The sequence below is a fragment of the Schistocerca gregaria genome, chromosome 10, assembly GCF_023897955.1.
Source record: "Schistocerca gregaria isolate iqSchGreg1 chromosome 10, iqSchGreg1.2, whole genome shotgun sequence".
Lineage (NCBI taxonomy): Eukaryota > Metazoa > Arthropoda > Insecta > Orthoptera > Acrididae > Schistocerca > Schistocerca gregaria.
Window position 1 is genome coordinate 224,333,825 of NC_064929.1, and position 17,806 is coordinate 224,351,630.

General features: G+C 39.1%; 1 protein-coding gene across 1 annotated transcript in view; it reads left to right on the forward strand.

The window, feature by feature from the left end:
* Positions 1 to 16,125, forward strand: part of LOC126293259 (uncharacterized) — a 130,376-nt gene extending 114,251 nt beyond the window's left edge. Inside the window, exon 5 of the mRNA XM_049986375.1 lies at positions 15,926 to 16,125. Coding sequence (XP_049842332.1) covers positions 15,926 to 15,999 — 74 coding nt within the window. The 3' untranslated portion in view covers positions 16,000 to 16,125. The remainder of the gene's footprint in view (positions 1 to 15,925) is intronic.
* Positions 16,126 to 17,806: the final 1,681 nt, after the last annotated feature.

Here is a 17,806-nt window from a genome sequence, read left to right on the forward strand (position 1 = left end):
ATCGGGGTCGTAACATACATATTTCTGTATGTCAACTGTCTGTATCATTTTTGGCTTGACTTGTGGAAGTAAAACAATTGTATAGTCAACAGTATAAGGTGTGTATCTACTTGAAATGTTGGAATTAGTTGTATACATAGAATGAACATTGACAGTGTCTGCTACATTTCGTTATTATTATCAATGTAAGGTACTTCAAAATTTGACAGCAGGTAACATTGTATAAATGCATCGTATTTAAGTAGTTGGTTATATGTCTGTACACTCTCAGCTCCAATACTTTCTGTGTTGTACTTTTAATTTCTATGACTTGTGATGGATGTTATGTTGTTTGATAACTGTCTTATATCACTTTGTTAGTAGGTAACATGTTACCATGTGGATTTTCATAAGCACATACACCAAGATTCATTGTATTGACAGTGAAATACAAAATGCATTTCACAGGTTACCTCCCTTTGTACACAGGATATCTCACATGGCCTAAGGATTGAAACTGGTCGTAAATTTTCAGCAGCTCTTGATAGTAGAACTGTGACATTATTTAATAAAACAATGGAAAATCGAGGAGGGAATGTAACAATATTATGAGGACAATAGTTGCTACTTACCTTATAGTGTAGATACTGAATCACAAATAAGCACAACAAAAAGATTGTCACAAAATAAACTTCCAGCCAACAAGGTTTTTGTGAATAGTAGATGCCCCCCCCCCCCCCCCACACACACACACACGCGCGCACACAAACTCGACTCACACTCACATATGACGACAGTCTTTGACTTCAGCTGTCAGAAGATGCCAGAAACTGTGATCTGTGTGCATGAGCTGCATTTGTGTGTGTGCGTGTCTGTCATCTATTTTTGACAAAGGCCTTGTTGACCAAAAGCTTATTTTGTGTAGTCTTTTTGTTGCGTCTATCTGCATCTCGGCATCAGCACTGTATGGTGAGCACCACATATCCTTTTAATAATACTGTTACATTATCAAAATACATTTATTGTGGTTTCATATTCCCTTTTTTTTCCTTTTGAGTTAAACAGACCACTCAGTGATGGCATAGAAAGACATAAACATCAGTAATTGTACGTTTTGTGTAAGCTGAGGATGAATCGTGTAATGAAAGAATTATGACAGCAGCGGAAGCTTGCAGTGTCAGATTCAAGGTGAGCTCATTGTCAGTTGTTACAGGAGAAGGGGTGCGAGAGTTGATCTACATCCACACTTTGCACAGCGTTGCGGACTTAATGGAAGATGGTATTTCTCAGTGCTTCACGTACTGGTAGTTCATTCCATTCCATTTGCATATGGTGAGTGAGAAGATTGCTTAAATGCCTCAGCAGCAAACTTCCACATCAAACTCTAATAAAATTGCTCAAATATACGTCAAATGCAGACAATACACACTGCCTTCAAGATGGGAAACTTAAGGAACATTATTTGTGCAGAAAACAACTACATCACAGCAGCTGATTTCCTAAGAACTGCAGCTACATTTTGATATTTAACTTTCGAAAATGCCCTTAAAACAAGCAGAATGTGGAAATATTGTCTTAATTATGTGTGTACCTACACTGAAATTTAGTGGCAACAATTTTCCAAAACCAATATGCTTCCAAAAGTAGTAGAACACACAATTGCAACATGCATATGTTGGTGAACTATGGAGACCCATTTTTCATGACACATGTAAACTCCCAAAAATTCTCAAAGATACATGGTACCTTGAATCATATAGATATATCTTGAAATTATGTAGTACATCAAGTAAAAGTAGAAATGTATGACTACATGAGCTTTACCCAGCATACTGAATGTCCAAATAACTTATGGGACTGCAGCCAGTAACATTATTGAACCCCACAAATATTTCGACATTTGAATCTCTCATCCTTTTTATGGCATGTGTACAGCAATTTAAATCCTCGGTCTCTAAGACTGTGAGAGAATAAAAAGGTCGGCAAAAGAATATCCCGGATTTCCGGAAGTGGTGTTGCCAGCTTTCAGGTGCGGAGGGCAAATGGCTACAGCCAGAATAATAGCCATCTACAAAGCTGTGGTTTTTCTGCAAAGATGTATACAAAATTGCATTATCTGACTGGGTGAAGTAATTGCACAAATCAGCCACACCGAGCCCACTGCAACTGTCTGGGACCATCAACTCTGCAACAGCACCATCACACAACCTGTGGTGCTGGTCATCAGATGTTATCAGTAGTGATATATTAACCAAATACAGGTAAGCAAGTAGCTTTAATCCTGTTCCTCTGTTGTTTCACCAGGGAGACAACAAGATCCCAAACATAATTCAAGCAAATGCATTCCATATCTATTTATAAAACATATAGTTTACAGCAGACAATTCAATAAGTACCCACACCACCCACTGAATTCATCTAAAAATATGCAGTGCATAATGATAATGCATAGGTACTGATAAATTCAATCTAAAAATAACTGGGTTTTGGACATAAACAGGAAATTTAAATTATATGTGAAATGTTAGGATCTACATTTACAAAGTAAATATATCTGACACATGGTCTCAACATCTACACAAAGGAAATAACAGAAGTCACCTTACATATATGTAAACATGCACAAATTCTGCATTAACAAGTTTCCTATCACCTCTGACACAGCTGTGCCAAAGGTAAAGAGAGTAGTACTGTTTTGTCCCACTCAAAGCAGATAAATCTGTGAAGCCAACAAAGCATATCTGACGTGGCTCCATTTTGCTTGTACAATATGCAGCCACATCCTCTGTCACCTGTGGTGTTTGTATGTCATGTTGAGGATGTGCCTCACATTGTCCTCTGCTGCTGCCGGTCACTGCTCAGTGTGTTTCCCATCTTGACCAGCTGTTTCTGCAGGTGCCATAGCTCTTCTGACATTTAGCCCCTTACATCCCCTGAGTGCGTTGCGTGACATGGTGCCTTACCACCCTTTACCACTGTTCTGGCTCATTATGTTGCTCTAGGGCCAATATTTAACAAACTGCTGTTGAAGTTGTTTTCGGTCAAAAGACACACAGAATCGTTGTTGTACTCCTGTCAGCATGCACAGAGGCTGCAAAGGCTTTAAAGCAATACATTCTGAGGTTCGGTTTTGCATTTGGATCTGATAACAAATAAACTCACTAGCACCCAATCACAAATAAATGAATATAATTGGTAACAATGAATTATTACAAATCAAAAGTGGGCAATAATTATTAATGAAGAATTGTAAACAAAATATGCACAACACAGGGAATTTAAAGCTCCAAAATGTGGTTGGCTATGTAGAATTAAAATCCTGACAAAGACTGAGAATACTTGATGGATAAATTTATTCATCTGTAGATTTATTACGGCACACAGTTTTAATACACTACAAAGCTTCAAAACAGCATACACTACAGTGCATAGCAGAGCAGAGCAGAGCATTCAGTCTGGAAATATAATCACCTGGGCTGTGATTAAGCCATGTATTTTCAATATCATTTCTTCCAGGAGTGCTACTTCAACAGAGTATGTAATAGAATTTCTGTGAATTTTGTAAGGTGGGAGAGAGGTACTGGCTGGAGTATAGCTGTGAGGGCCCAAAAAATAAAAAATTCTTAAGCATGTTTTATACTTTTATTGCAGTCTGTTAAAATGGACTAGAGCTTTATACCTAAATCACGGGGTTCCCTAAAATTAGCAACGTGTGTTGTACTGCACACCCAACAGCACTCCATATTTGTGTGTTTCTGTGGTAGACTAGCAGTCCACAAGTAAAGGCACACCATGACAGGGTAGCAGGTTAGTAACACTTCCTTCCCGACTAAGCTGATGGAAGGAGATGTGAAATGGTCAGGTAGTTAGGTGTATGTCCTGGTCCACTTTCAGGAGCTCTTGTATACGCGTATCAGATTAGTCGTGTCCAGTGGCAAGAATGTAGTCAACTCAAGTCCTTCAGTATATTCTTGTGATTATTTTGTCTCTAAAACACACACACATGATTAGAATAGGAAATTTCTGCTGCCTTATCTGCTGATAAGCGCATATTAATTGAAGGCAATGAAAGAGAACAAATTATTATGTGCAAAGTAATATTACAAAGTTAAAAAATTAATGATAAATTCTTTAGACATTTTTAAGGTGCTCTATATTATTTCAAGACTATGCAGACATTAGAAATAAAATAGAAGATTCAAATTTCTTAATGATAAACTTTGTAAAATTTTGTTGTGGATGCTGTTTGTACCATATTTTTAATTTCTTGTAGACCTGTTATTCCTAGGCTACAAGTGAAATAGAAACAAAGAACTGTTTCATCAGTTACATGAGGATAAACAAAGAAAAAAAAATTAATACTGACTAAATTTCTAACACAATATATCTCAAAAGATGTCAGGCTTACAGAACAAAATGGAAGAATCAATGAGAATAAATTACAGTTATATTCTGACTTCACCAAGGCAACAAAAGATGGGGAAACAGCAGAAAAAATTGACAGACATACACATCAAAACATGCTAGATAGCCAGATTCATGAAGAAAGAAGAAACCACATCAACATAGTTCCACACGGCATTGCTCAAGAATCTGTAATTTTTGCGAGATGGGAATTACTTTTAAAAATATCATAGAAATAGTCTCCCATACGGAGATCCGAATGGGGGACTGTTTTACCTCCGGAATATTTTTACCCAAGAGGACTCATTCATCATTTAACCATACAGTAAAGCTGCATGCCCTTGGGAAAAATTATGGCTGTAGTTTCCCCCTTGCTTTCAGCTGTTCGCAGTACCAGCACAGCAAGGCCGTTTAGGTTAGTGTTGTAAGGCCAAGTCAGTCAATCATCCAGACTGTTGCCCCTGCAACTAGTGAAAATGCTGCTGCCCCTCATCAGGAACCACGTGTTTGTCTGGCCTCTCAACAGATACATCTCTGTTGTAGTTGCACCTACGGTACGGCCATCTGCATCGCTGAGGCACGCAAGCCACTCCACCAACGGCAAGGTCCATGGTTCATGGGGGTAGAAGTCATTGTATGCCACCTGATATGATGCACCATTGGGGTGGGGGGGTCTATGCCCCCACCCCTTACCGCCGCCCCAAGATGCTTCTACAAATTGACAATAAATAATATGCTCCTTTATGACCTGCTTTGCAAAGCAGAATCTCAGACAATGCCGTATTCAGCAGTATTAGTCGCAACGCGCGAAGCGAACTGTCGCCAGTGTCCGTGGCGCTGTTGCATTTTTTTTGCGATGAACTTGTTCACGCTTTAACAGTGCCTATCGATCCATTGCTTTGCGGTAACTAAACGAATCCAAATTTCGATTTGTCGTCGAAACGACCGTCGGTGTTGCAGCTCTGATAATGGGTTTACACTGCTTCTTTATTTAAAGTCACGGGCGCTACCTTCCTGATCTCAGTGTTGCCGAAAGTGTGAGAGAAACGTTAAACCTGTAGCAAAATATTAAGAGAGAGAAATTAACGTACTTAAGTTCGTAGTGTTTGTCCATTAGTTTAATAAACATAACATAGACTTCGGTCATAAATAATATATTCTTCACTATTTAGGACTGTTACGCTGGGGTAATCTTTTGATTCCGCGACTGTAGAAACCATGTAGTTTGGGACGAATAACTCCTCGAGCTATGTTTGGAGCGCATTTTCATGCAGAAAGGAAGGTCGTTCGACAAAGTGAAAAAGGTGACAATTTGAGGGCGCAAGATCCGATTAATGAGATGGGTGCGGAATGACTTCCCAACACATCACATCTTTTATCAGACTAACAGAATGCGGGCAGGTATTATCGTGGAGAAGCTTTGAAAGCAGTCTTCCTGGTCGTTCTCGGGTTGCTCCTGCTAGACATCTCAGTTGTTGATGATAAATCTCGGCAGTGATAGTAATATTTCCGGGAAGCAAATCGAAGTATGTTTTGTGGATGCGCACAGGTCCTTGGATGAAAGTCTTGAGTAACGTGACGTACTTCCACTTTACGTCTTGGAATGTTTTCAACGCTTCGTGTGATGGGAACAAAAGACGGTGTCATCTGTTAATACTGTGTAGCCAATGTGAAAGCAGCAGGCAGAAGACTTGTTTCGAAGTAATACATTTGGAAGGTTGTAAACGAGAGTTATAAATTTAATTGCACCTTATTTGAGTCCCAGCTATTTAAGCTGCATTAGTATCTGCAAACCAAGGACAGTGTATCAAACTGACATATTCGAAAAAGTGGTGAAATATTTCTCTGCTCTGTGTTACTGTGCGAGCACTCTAAGTGAATCAGTGCTTCTTAATTAAATCATGGGAGGAGATATGTGGCTCAGTGTTTTTGATTAAAACATGGGAGAAGGTTGGTGGATCAATGTTTATTAATATATCGAACGTGTGACTCTATTGTGAATAAACATTGATCCACCTCCCTTCTCTCCATGGATCCATTTAGTGTGCTCACGTAGATCCATTGCGTGGTCATTTCACCACCACATATTACTTTTTCATGCCTCTGCAATTAATGCACCTGCAGCAGTCTATAGCATTCGATGTCATAATCACAAAATATTTCTCTTGTAAGCCACTTACACACCTAAAAAGTGGCAAGCAAAACAATCTCTTCACCTAAAAAGTGGCAAACAAAACAATCTCTTCAATTTCGGTGCACATTGCATCTCTTCTCGCCTCTCATTGTTTGTTTCAAAGAATCATCCCTTGGCTAAGCTAAACTCTTGCGTTATTAAATTGCGCATATGAGCAGTAGATAAGTGCCGGCGGAACCGGCGCTAGCCCTCATCTAGACTTAAGTTGGTCTTTGTGCGGACATTTGCTGTTTTGTTTAGACTCAAGCATTTCTTTCTTTTCTAAATGTTGGCAGAAAGATACCATTGCTTGTCACAAGAAATGATACAGCATGGGATATCTGAATTCTAATTCCACTCTTTGTTTTTTCTGCAAGAATGTCTTGGCCACGTCTTGAAACTGGATTTATCATGACCTCGCAGCTCTGAAAGCAAATATTTCTCAGTGGAGGTGAAGCTTACACCCAAACCCCCCCCAGATGTCAGACACTTAGATCCGTATCAAACGTTGTGTGTATAAACCAAAACACGGATTTAGTGTAAAAATGGTTCAAATGGCTCTGAGCACTTTAGGACTCAACTGCTGTGGTCATCAGTCCCCTAGAACTTAGAACTACTTAAACCTAACTAACCTAAGGACATCACACATCCATGCCCGAGGCAGGATTCGAACCTGCGACCGTAGCAGTCGCACGGTTCCGGACTGCGCGCCTAGAACCACGAGACCACCGCGGCCGGCACGGATTTAGTGCGGGCTGTGTGCTGTCGACGAGTAGAAGAGGCGTAAGCGGTAATTAAAAGTAACACGAGAATTACAGTATATAAGAAAATCGTATCTGTGAGTTCCGAATGTTACAATCTCTGGTAGCCGAGTTTGTAGAGCGTCAGACCGTAGTATGAGAGGTCATGAATTGGCAACTCACGGATAGCGACTGCTTTTTTTTTCCCCACACATTACGCGTGAAACTGTTATATGAGAGAACTTTTTTTCCACATATATAAAGCACGTTTCGAAGGTTGCAGCAATGTTCTTTTGGCAGTCTGCTTTCGCTTCGTTAGTCGAAAGTTGCAAACCTGTAGGGTACATTTTTAGAGATGGGTTGCTGTTATCTGTACAAATATATGCTATAGATTTGCGACTTTCAAATAACGTAGCGAAAGAAGTCTGCCAAAAGAACATTGCTACAAATTCCAAAACTCCCTTTTAAATGTCAGAAAAAAAAAAGTTCTCCCGTGTAACCTTTCCATGCTTAATCTGTAATAATAATACGTCATCAGTAGATTTTGAATTCCGACCTTCTTTATTGTTTTTAACAATAAAATTTATTCAGTTCAATTATATATAGTAGATATAAGGTATGCTTTAAATTCCATTACGTTTCGCTATCAGTTTTCCATTTAGATAGTTATTTTTGTTTTAATGGCATTTCTGTGTTGAGTTCGTTTGTTTCATTTCTGAAACGTTTTCCGTTTGTATTTATTTTTTTCTAGAATTCCAGTCTTGCTTTTTATTTTTTTGTAATATTTGATTAAACCACTTTAATTACAAATAAGTTTTTGGCAACGATAAACGTGAACAATATTTTTCTAATGTATCAGAAAACGTAAGACAGACAATTGAGAGTTGATTATGTACTTAGTAAAACCAACAATGACCCTCCTTCCATCAAGTCAATACACTATCACTTTTAACTATTCCCAGCGAGGGCATTGATGTAACATGTTCTGCATTCGACAGCGAAAGAAAACTTTACAGAACAATGGTCTGGCCAACTACCAGGTCACCTGCCAGTGATGAGATCCAGAGCGCACAGATACCATTTCCCAATACTCGGTAGTTCTAGGCGTTATCTTTAATTGCTTCAAATGGCTCTGAGCACTATCCGACTTAACTTCTGAGGTCATCAGTCGTCTAGAACTTAGAACTAATTAAACCTAACTAACCTAAGGACATCACACATATCCATGCCCGAGGCAGGATTCGAACCTGCGACCGTAGCGGTCGTTCGGTTCCAGGCTGTAGCGCCTTGAACCGCACGGCCACTCCGGCCGGCTGTCTTTAATTACCTCTTACACATCTTCTATTGGACCACAGCACAAACTAAGCCAGTGTTTTGGTTGATACTCTATAGACACAAAACATTTGGTACCGATCTGAATGTATGTGTGACATCTGGAGGTTTGGGTATTACTTTATGCATGCCAATTTGGGCTTGTGTAGCACAGTAAGAATGACTCAGCAGATGTTGAATGAGCCCAGTCAGCTGGCATATTTATGTTAAGCTACTCTGCAGATTAATTGCTAGAAAACATGGAAGTTCATTCTATGCAGAGTTGCCATATATAGCCAGGACTCTCTTGAGAGGGGGATGTAGCGATGAAAAAAAAGAAATTGTTCCATATAGCTGCATTTTGTTTATTGCACAGTTACATGAAAGATGTTGCAGCAGTAGTTGGTACAAATTCTTTCATCAAATCACTGTGGACATTAGCAAAAATACTCTTACACAGCAGCGACTTGTGCCGGAATCGAAAACAAATATTCAAATTTTATGTTGGCATTTGCGTTCACGACTTTCTGTTTCTTTGAGGAAGTAACTCTACTTTTCTTCCACAGTTTTTAGACTATTATTCCGAGGTGGGCTTGGTCGCTAAAAGGCTCTTCAAATCTCATATTCCATAAAACAACGGTCTCCTGAAATGTTGACATTATTTTTAGTCGGGTACAAATGGGAGAAAATGAACGGTAATACTTCCGATATACCGGAACGCACAGCAACCCTTCTTTGTGAAATTTAATAGATCTCCATAAAATGCTAGTACTTTTTCGGTAATTTTTTTTTTCATAAAAAAGGCTCGTTTTTGTATAGATTGATCAATGGAAAGTACTACAATTTCGCAAAAGATGGGTATCTAATTTTTATTTGCTTACATTATCTACAATTTCGAAATACAGTGTTTGTAAGTAGTTATCAAGTGATTCATCCATTATTTTATTGGTTTTAAGTTTGTCCCCAGTTTTATCGAAAACAGACGATTACAAAGGTTCAAAGTTCTCTTTCCTTATACAGCTGGTGCTGAAAGTCCACTATTTTGTTACTGCAACATAAAATCTCAACAATCTTGGACTGGAGCGCGATGAACGGTACACATGAAAATTCCAGCAAGTTCGACAACACTTCTATTAAAAATTTATTTTTGAAATCCTTAAACACGCCAGAAAATCATCTAAATACATTTCAGCCAAGTTTTCGAAGTCTCCGCTTTCACAGTCATGTTCAAAATCCATCAATGCCACGAAGTGCATCGGATATTGATGGAAGCTTTCTGGACATGAAAACCGAAAGTTCGTGCATCTTTTAAGGGGAATAAGAGAAGAAGGATGCAGAGATTTAGGGCCACTGAACAAGACTAACCTCTTTGTTGGACTAGAGGTTATTGAGGTACCTAATTAATAAGATGGTCCTAGCAATGTCTGAAGAAGGCTGTAAGGTATTTATCTGATACTTTCGTGTAAAGATCACAAAATGTCCACTCATACTGACCTTCCATTGTATGTCTTAGTACTTAATTGATCACCAGATTGAAATATGTCCGTTAGTGTGTTTAGAAATCCCACATAAATCTCACTATTGAAATCATTAATTCTCATTGTGACCTCAGTCTTATCAGTTCCTTTTTCCCTAAAAAGATTACATTGACGAGCCTTTTTGGTAACTGATTGTTCTGTTTCAATTTCTCATTGTGAAGGAAACTGTATTTCAACTCCTCGTTGTCAACTATCAGTTCTAGTAGAAGCCGACATAAATGTGAATAAAAGTAAAAAGATGAATTTCAAACCTTTTCCCCCAGTATCCAGATCCTTGATGAGACCACATAATTTTACTGTTTAAAAATAGCAACAGTAAAATTTGTTTACCATATCGCACCTGCAAATCATAGTTCCCTACGTTAGTGGCTTTTGGATCTTCCTGGCGCACTAGCTTCGTTTCATTATAAACAAGAAACGAAAAACTGGTCTTTCTAGGATTTCGCTACCCATACTAAATTTTTAAACTTCCGACTTGCAATCGTAGACAGCTTGATAACAATTTTCAATAAGTCGAGCGGTTCTAGGCGCTACTGTCTGTAACAGCGCGACCGCTACGGGCTCAGGTGTCAAATCCTGCCTTGGGCATGGTTGTGTGTGAAGTCCTATGGTTGGTTAGGTTTAAGTAGTTCTAAGTTCTAGGGGACTGATGACCTCAATAGTTAAGTCCCATAATGCTCGGAGCCAATAATCAATACATAGCATTGGAAACCACCCCATCGCCTTGGTGTGCTTTAGCTAGCAGAAGGCGCTTTTCCAGGGAGTAAAGCTGCGTAGACATTGGAAACCATGGGGATGGAATGAAGGAAAAAACAAAAAAGTTATTATGTCATAAACTTGAAGCAGACGTCTGCCATCTTAAGCAGGCCAAAATATATTTGGTTCACAGCGGTGATACTTCCTCGTGTCGTCACTTTGACGTGACCGCGTCCAGTTTCGACTGTTTTTCACAAAAAGTGCCAGTCTTATTTGTTTATGGGAGTACTAATCGATCTGATTGTAATCTAAAGTTTAAAGGAATCACATTCATTCGTAAGTGGATCCGTTCGAGCAATATTTTGTTTTATGCACACGTAATATGGTTGAACTGTTTACTTTCATTGTAGTGGTTTTATTTTTGCCATTTGACTTTCGATTTGCCTTACTTAGTGTTCTCTCTTCTGTTTTCCATTGCCTTCCAAATCGCAAACGCTCCGACATCCGAGCCACTTCAATAACGCTCTCCTCCCTGCAGAACACAAGGTTACGTAATCGCTCTGATTGTTTGGGGGGGGGGGGGGGGGGGGGGGCATCATCTCATCCCCTTTTTCATATCGCTTTAAAAAGGTCCTGTCCAGAATAGCCGGAGACAGCAATGCGTGTGTATGTGTGCTTTTCTTCTTTTCTGAGGGTGGTTTTGGCTGAAAACTTATGTCAACACACTTCTTCGTGCCTGCCTGGTGCTTGGCGTGTGGAGTCCACTGAAGACTGGCATATAACTCGGCGGCTTTGACCAATGAGTGATGTTACATATTAGTTTGTTTATTTTAGAGCCATAGATAAATCGAATAACTTCTGGGGCACGTACGTAAGACGAGTACGACCTTCGTGTACGGAAGGTTTGCGCAATTTCTCAGAGAGCGCAGCACTGTCAACTTCCCGAGAAACTGCCTTCGCGTCGCGCGATCATAGTCCATCCCGGGATAGCGGTGTTGGACTGAGGAGGGGGATATTCGTGTTCAAATCTCGGTTGATCCCCATACGCCGCGCTACCACTGTATTAACAAATGGAACAATTCAGAGATGTGGCGTGGCCACGTCGTTTTATGGTCCACACCACGTCCGTTTATCGCAACGAGCGGCGCACCAAAGTTATGCGTGGCACGAGACGCCAACTAGCGCGCTGCTATTTACATTAATTTGAAGTCATTCAATGTGCTTCAAAATAATTCGTTTCTGTACTTAAAGCAAATCTATACCCGTCTCTGTAAATGGTTCCTCAGAAACACTTTTCGCTTAAAAAACACTGGTTTGGGATTCGCATGTGTTCTCCACTATGCAGTCTTTCACATTCGATTCTGGAGCTAACTAGTCTGACATCACAGCTTGATAGTAAACTTTTACTTTCATTTTTGCCCTTTGTTTTTGTGTTACTTCCCAAATAAGTAAACCACCTTAAATATTATGAGAAGTGGGGACTATAGTCACCGGCCAGTTTACATTTGGTGGGTTTTAGGACATACGTTGCTATGTACAAAATATAACCAACATATCTAAACCGTTTTTAGCGGTGGTAGAACAGCTATACCTGCCACCAGTCTCGAGTGAGTGATCCGTTTTGATGACGCGCAGCACTCTATGTTATAGCCGCATGCTAAGCAACGTAGCGGTTCGTGTCCCTCTTTCGTATGTGGTTTATGAAGTCAGTTACAATCACATTGTAAGTTAATATATCATTAAGAGTTATTTAAATTTTAAAATTGTAGGTAGACGATCGCAAGTCGAGTGGAAGTGATAGCTATATATTGTAGTCTTGTCTACACTAAGTTTCTTTTACGACACATTGAACACCTATTTTCGCTCATATATTGTCGAACAAAAGGCTTGTTTTCCAACGAGCAACAAATGAGAACTGGGATTACGCTATTGACATAACTAAAGTGTGTTTAGATGTTTTATACTTACCTGTTTTACGTTTACATATTTGGGATTTCTTGATGAAGGTATGTACACAAGTAAAACGCTATTTTGAATATTTTTGTAACAGTTATTACATAGTTATCTTTGAAACTGGATGAATGATGTTGAATCTGTGCAGTTACAAAGTTCTGCTGCTGAAGCACACTGATTTTACTGTCTCTCTGATTGCAGAAATAAACATATTTTGTGAAAGTTCAACATTGGTCAAAAGGCATAATGTTTACTGCAATAACAGAAGATACTGAAAAAATTACACTAATTCTGTTGCAATTATAGTTAAACATTTACAGTCAGCATTAAGGGGCCTGACAATACTGGTTTGTCAAACCTTCGATATATTGAAGCTACCTCTCACTATCAATAACATTGACAAAAACGTGTGTTGTAGTTGTATTTCCTACAGCTCGCAAGCAACGGAAAAAAAACAAAAAAAAAAAACAGGAAATGGATTTGATGCTGGATGAAATGAGGACCGAATGGCCACATGTTAATTTACTGATTGAAATCAGAATCACGGATTCGAAAGATTTCATAAATTACTTTCCTGAGAGTGCTGCATCATACAACAAGTTATTAATATTGATGTGATATAAAATGGGGAAGCAAAATATGTTAACAAGAGAGGCAGTCGCAATCGACAAGAGATTATGAGAAACTCGAGCATTACAACGACGTGTCTGTCGGCAGACATCTCGAAGTTGTTTAGTTCTGTAATATCAGCAGGCACAATTAGCTAAATTCTATGGAAAACTGTGAAGTGACTGTAACTGCTCGGTAGGGCCCGTTCGGACAATTAACGTACAATTTTTAACTTCCTGGCAGATTAAAACTGTGTACCGGACGGAGACACGAAGTCGGGACCTTCGCCTTGTGCGGGTAAGTGTTCTGGAAGGTAGGATACGAGGAATTGGCGGAATTACACTTGTGAGGGTGGGTCGTGAGTCATGCTTGGGTAGCTCAGACGGTAAGGCACTTGCCTGCGAAAGGCAAAGGTCCCAAGTTTGAGTCTCGGTCCGGAACACCGTTTTAATGTGCCAGGAAGTTTCATAACAGCACACATTCCGCAGTAGAGCGAAAATCATCTTCTGGTAACGTAAAACTTTTTTATAAATACTTTGTGGCAACTGGGTGAAACTGGCCTGTGTTTCGCAGACCGCTTAATAATATATTGTAGATACACGACACATCTTTGGAAACTGAAGTGTTTTGAAAACATGCTGTGTAAAAACGATCTGTATACTGTTCTTGAAAATTGATAAAGTAAACAATGTAATAGAAAATCCTCGGTTAACCATCCAAAAGTGGTGCAATACAAAATGATTACCCTTGCATAGACCTATTAAAATTCTATTATGTTAAAAGACTCTGCAGTATTGAATTTGTGGTATGATATACACATCAGCGGAATGAAAAAAAATAAACACTGCACACAACAATGCATGGCTGGTTCCTGAAACTCTCCAACGTCTGATTGGAGAATATTGTCAAAACGTCAACATTCTACCCTGCATCCCTACACTTCTGGGAAGTGTTTTGGGAGGATGAATATCCCAATCCCACTCTGGCTGTAGAAGATTTAGGTTTCTCTCCAGTTTCCCCAAATCAGTTAAAGTGGAAATTAAGATGATTTGCAAACGATATGACCGGTTTCCTTCTCAAGATTGAACTTGTGCTGAGTATCCAGTGGCCTCACTTGCAGTCACTGAAATTCGTTCTGGTTTTGACAGGAAAACTGGGGCAGGGGAATGTTAAACCTCTTAAACAATGCATTTCAGCCATTTTCCAATTCAGTCACTGCAAGTCTTTATGTCAAACTTATTGACTGGTTTTTCTGACAGTACTTCCATTATTTTCATTCAGTAATATCATATTAGATAATGTTCTTCGATAACTCATGGGTCAAATGGCTCTGAGCATCATGGGACAACTGCTGAGGTCATCAGTCCCCTGGAAATGGAACTACTTAAACGTGACTAACCTAAGGACATCACACACATCCATGCCCGAGGCAGGATTCGAACCTGCGACCGTAGCGGTCACGCGGTTCCAGACTGCAGCCCCTAGAACCGCTTGGCCACGCAGGCCGGTGATAGCTCATGTTTCACAGTTTTCATTGCACAAAAATAATATTGTGCTCACCTAGACACACTTATCACCCGGTACATTGACTTGAGCCGAGAAAAGTGTGGATATTGATGCTACCGAAGTTTTTATGACTTACCCATTCATTATTGTTGAGTGACATGTGAAAGCTAAATTTAATACTAAGCTGAAAAATGTTTGTGGGCAGCTTTATTTAGAAATGTATGATGTACAAAATTCGAACGATGTAACAATACGAGTCAAGGTAGATGTAACGGAAGTAGAATAGCGTATTTGCCTCCATTGGTTACAGTAGAGAGATCGATCTTTCGGCCCTGTCTGTATATTTATATATAATAGTGATGGGCTAAACTGCGATTTTCCGATATCAGTGATTTCTGTGAATGCTACTTTTTAGTATCTGCTATTCTTAACTGTGATTTGTCGCAGTTAACGAACGTAGGTCGCGTATCCCTCCGCCATTGCTATTTTTGTGACTTCTGCTACTTACCACCGTATGAAAAAGTTACATCTGCCCACACAGAAAATTGCATCTCAACAAATCTGTCATTGGTAAGTAAGTTTTAGGTTTGTTCTTCCATTGGCTTTAATTATGTATTAAAGAAACAACTGTGAAAATATTAATAGTGTAATTAATATGTAAGTAGCCATACAGTAGCGTAATAGTTCGTGTTTAGAAAAGGAATTCTAACATATTGTTATGTTTGCATGTACCCGAACTACATTTCAGTCACTTAGTAAATTGATAAATCAAAATATCATTGTCAACAGATCTGGAGAAATAGCCACTGCGTCTTTTGACCGTTTTCGTCAGACATGAGGTTAGTTTCTAAGTGTTTCGATGGACTTAATTACTTCAGTGAGATCGTTCCTGCAAATGTGAAATATACCACATTGAGTGGCTTTCATTGAAGCAAATTTTAGCAATCTACTCTGTCAATTATATTGCTTGTAATTAGTGACAGCAAAAATTGTTTAATAATCCTTGTGATTTGCAGACACAGGTACAGCAACCAGTAATCAAGAGTCAGAACTATCTATCCACATCAAGGCTATTGAGAGAGACTCGTGAAGATTCAAGACAGCTCTTAGAGGATTTGCAGTTTAAAAGTGACATAATTGTAATAAGTGTGTAGATGAGTGATTAAACTGTTTTATTGAAGTTGTTATGCGATTTTAAAGGAATAATAAATGTTAAATACAGCGAATAATGGAAAATCTCATTTACCACATGTTTAAGCCGTCCTATACCCGTAATTTTCCGCCACTGGTAAACACTAGTTGAAGAGTGGCATGCCGCCGCCGCCCCCCCCCCCCCCCCCCCCCCCCCAATCTTGGTGTGACACTGACCTGTAACATAGCCTCAAAATGCATATTCTATAGCTCAGGCAGTTGATATGAAAGTGGGGAGTACGGATCTTCCAGTTAAATCAGGAATAGCTTTCAGTACTTGAAAGTAACACAGGAAAAGCTTACTTATGTACGTGGTTGTAGTGTTGGCAAAAAGTTCGCGTGTGAAGTTGCCATGTAGAACACCAAGGGCAAAACTTTTATCCCTAGTGAGGCATTCATATGACTCAATAATGCTGTTTTCATTTCACTACACTTATACAGATGTCTGAGTTCTGCTGTGTTAACATTGCAAAGTCCTGTAGACATGTGGAGTATTAACCAAAATTGTCATATTGGAAGCAGAATCACATTTGTTACGTTACTTGATATTTTCAGGAGAAAAAGGCAATGTTGCTTCTTATTAATATAATACATTCAGAGTCACAGCTGTGTTTTACCAATCATAACTGATGCTGAATGTGCATGTCGTCATATAATGTGAAGGGCTTATTTCAATATTGGTACAAGTCCATTACCTCCACTTTTCTGTCTATAATGCTTCTGAAATTAATGATCCAAACGAACATTAATAAAGGTTCATTTCTAGCAAGAAGCCATATGCTTGAACATGTCTGGTATCTCAACTGTAGACTTTTCAGCGCTCATTTAACTTCACGACTCTGTATTTCAAAATGAACAAAAATGGACCTGCACCACTAATGAAATAAATCCTTCATACGCACACCAATCTCGTGAGGCAGAAGGCTCTTATAACAAAGTACGTACGTCGTTCAACAGATAGCACTAGGAAAAGAATGTTATCTGCGCTTTTTGGTTGCTACTTGCGACTCTTAGTTGCGATTTGTCACTGAAATCGCAAAAAGCAGTATGGAATTCGGCCAACAGATGGCTCACGGCGTTTATTGTGAAATGCTACTTGCGACTGAAATCGCAGTTAGATAATGTAAAGTTGTTACCGTGATATTTGTGACTTCTCAATCACTGTGATTTCTAACAGATACGCAATTTCCTGCATACCACTAATATATAATATTGCATGAATAAAAACTGGGCAAGTGTAAGGCTATCGTCAAAAACGCTGCCGCGCGATGTGTTCGATCATAATAATAACATGCTTTTGAATACAATTAAAATATAACGGCGATACCTGTTAATTGTTATTGGAAATAATATGTAGTAAATTAATGAGTAAGATAGACGAACCTATAAGAAAGGTAAAATTGGGCATATTGAGGTGTCTTGCTTTATATCGACGAAGCCGATGATACGGCGTAATTTTTTTGTTTACTCTTAGAAATAAACAAGTAAAGACGAGCTAATTGTGCGTTGTGAGAAAGTTTAGGGGCGAGTTTTAAATAACTCCGATATACGATCGAAGTAACAAAAGGGCATTTAGTTACACGAAATCGCGGATAGCACCTACAGGGCGGTCAATTCCGGTATAAAGCTATACGCATCCTACGAGGGACGCGGTATTGAAACAATTTATGAAAAGGAGAAAAACGTTAACTTTTACGCGAACTTTT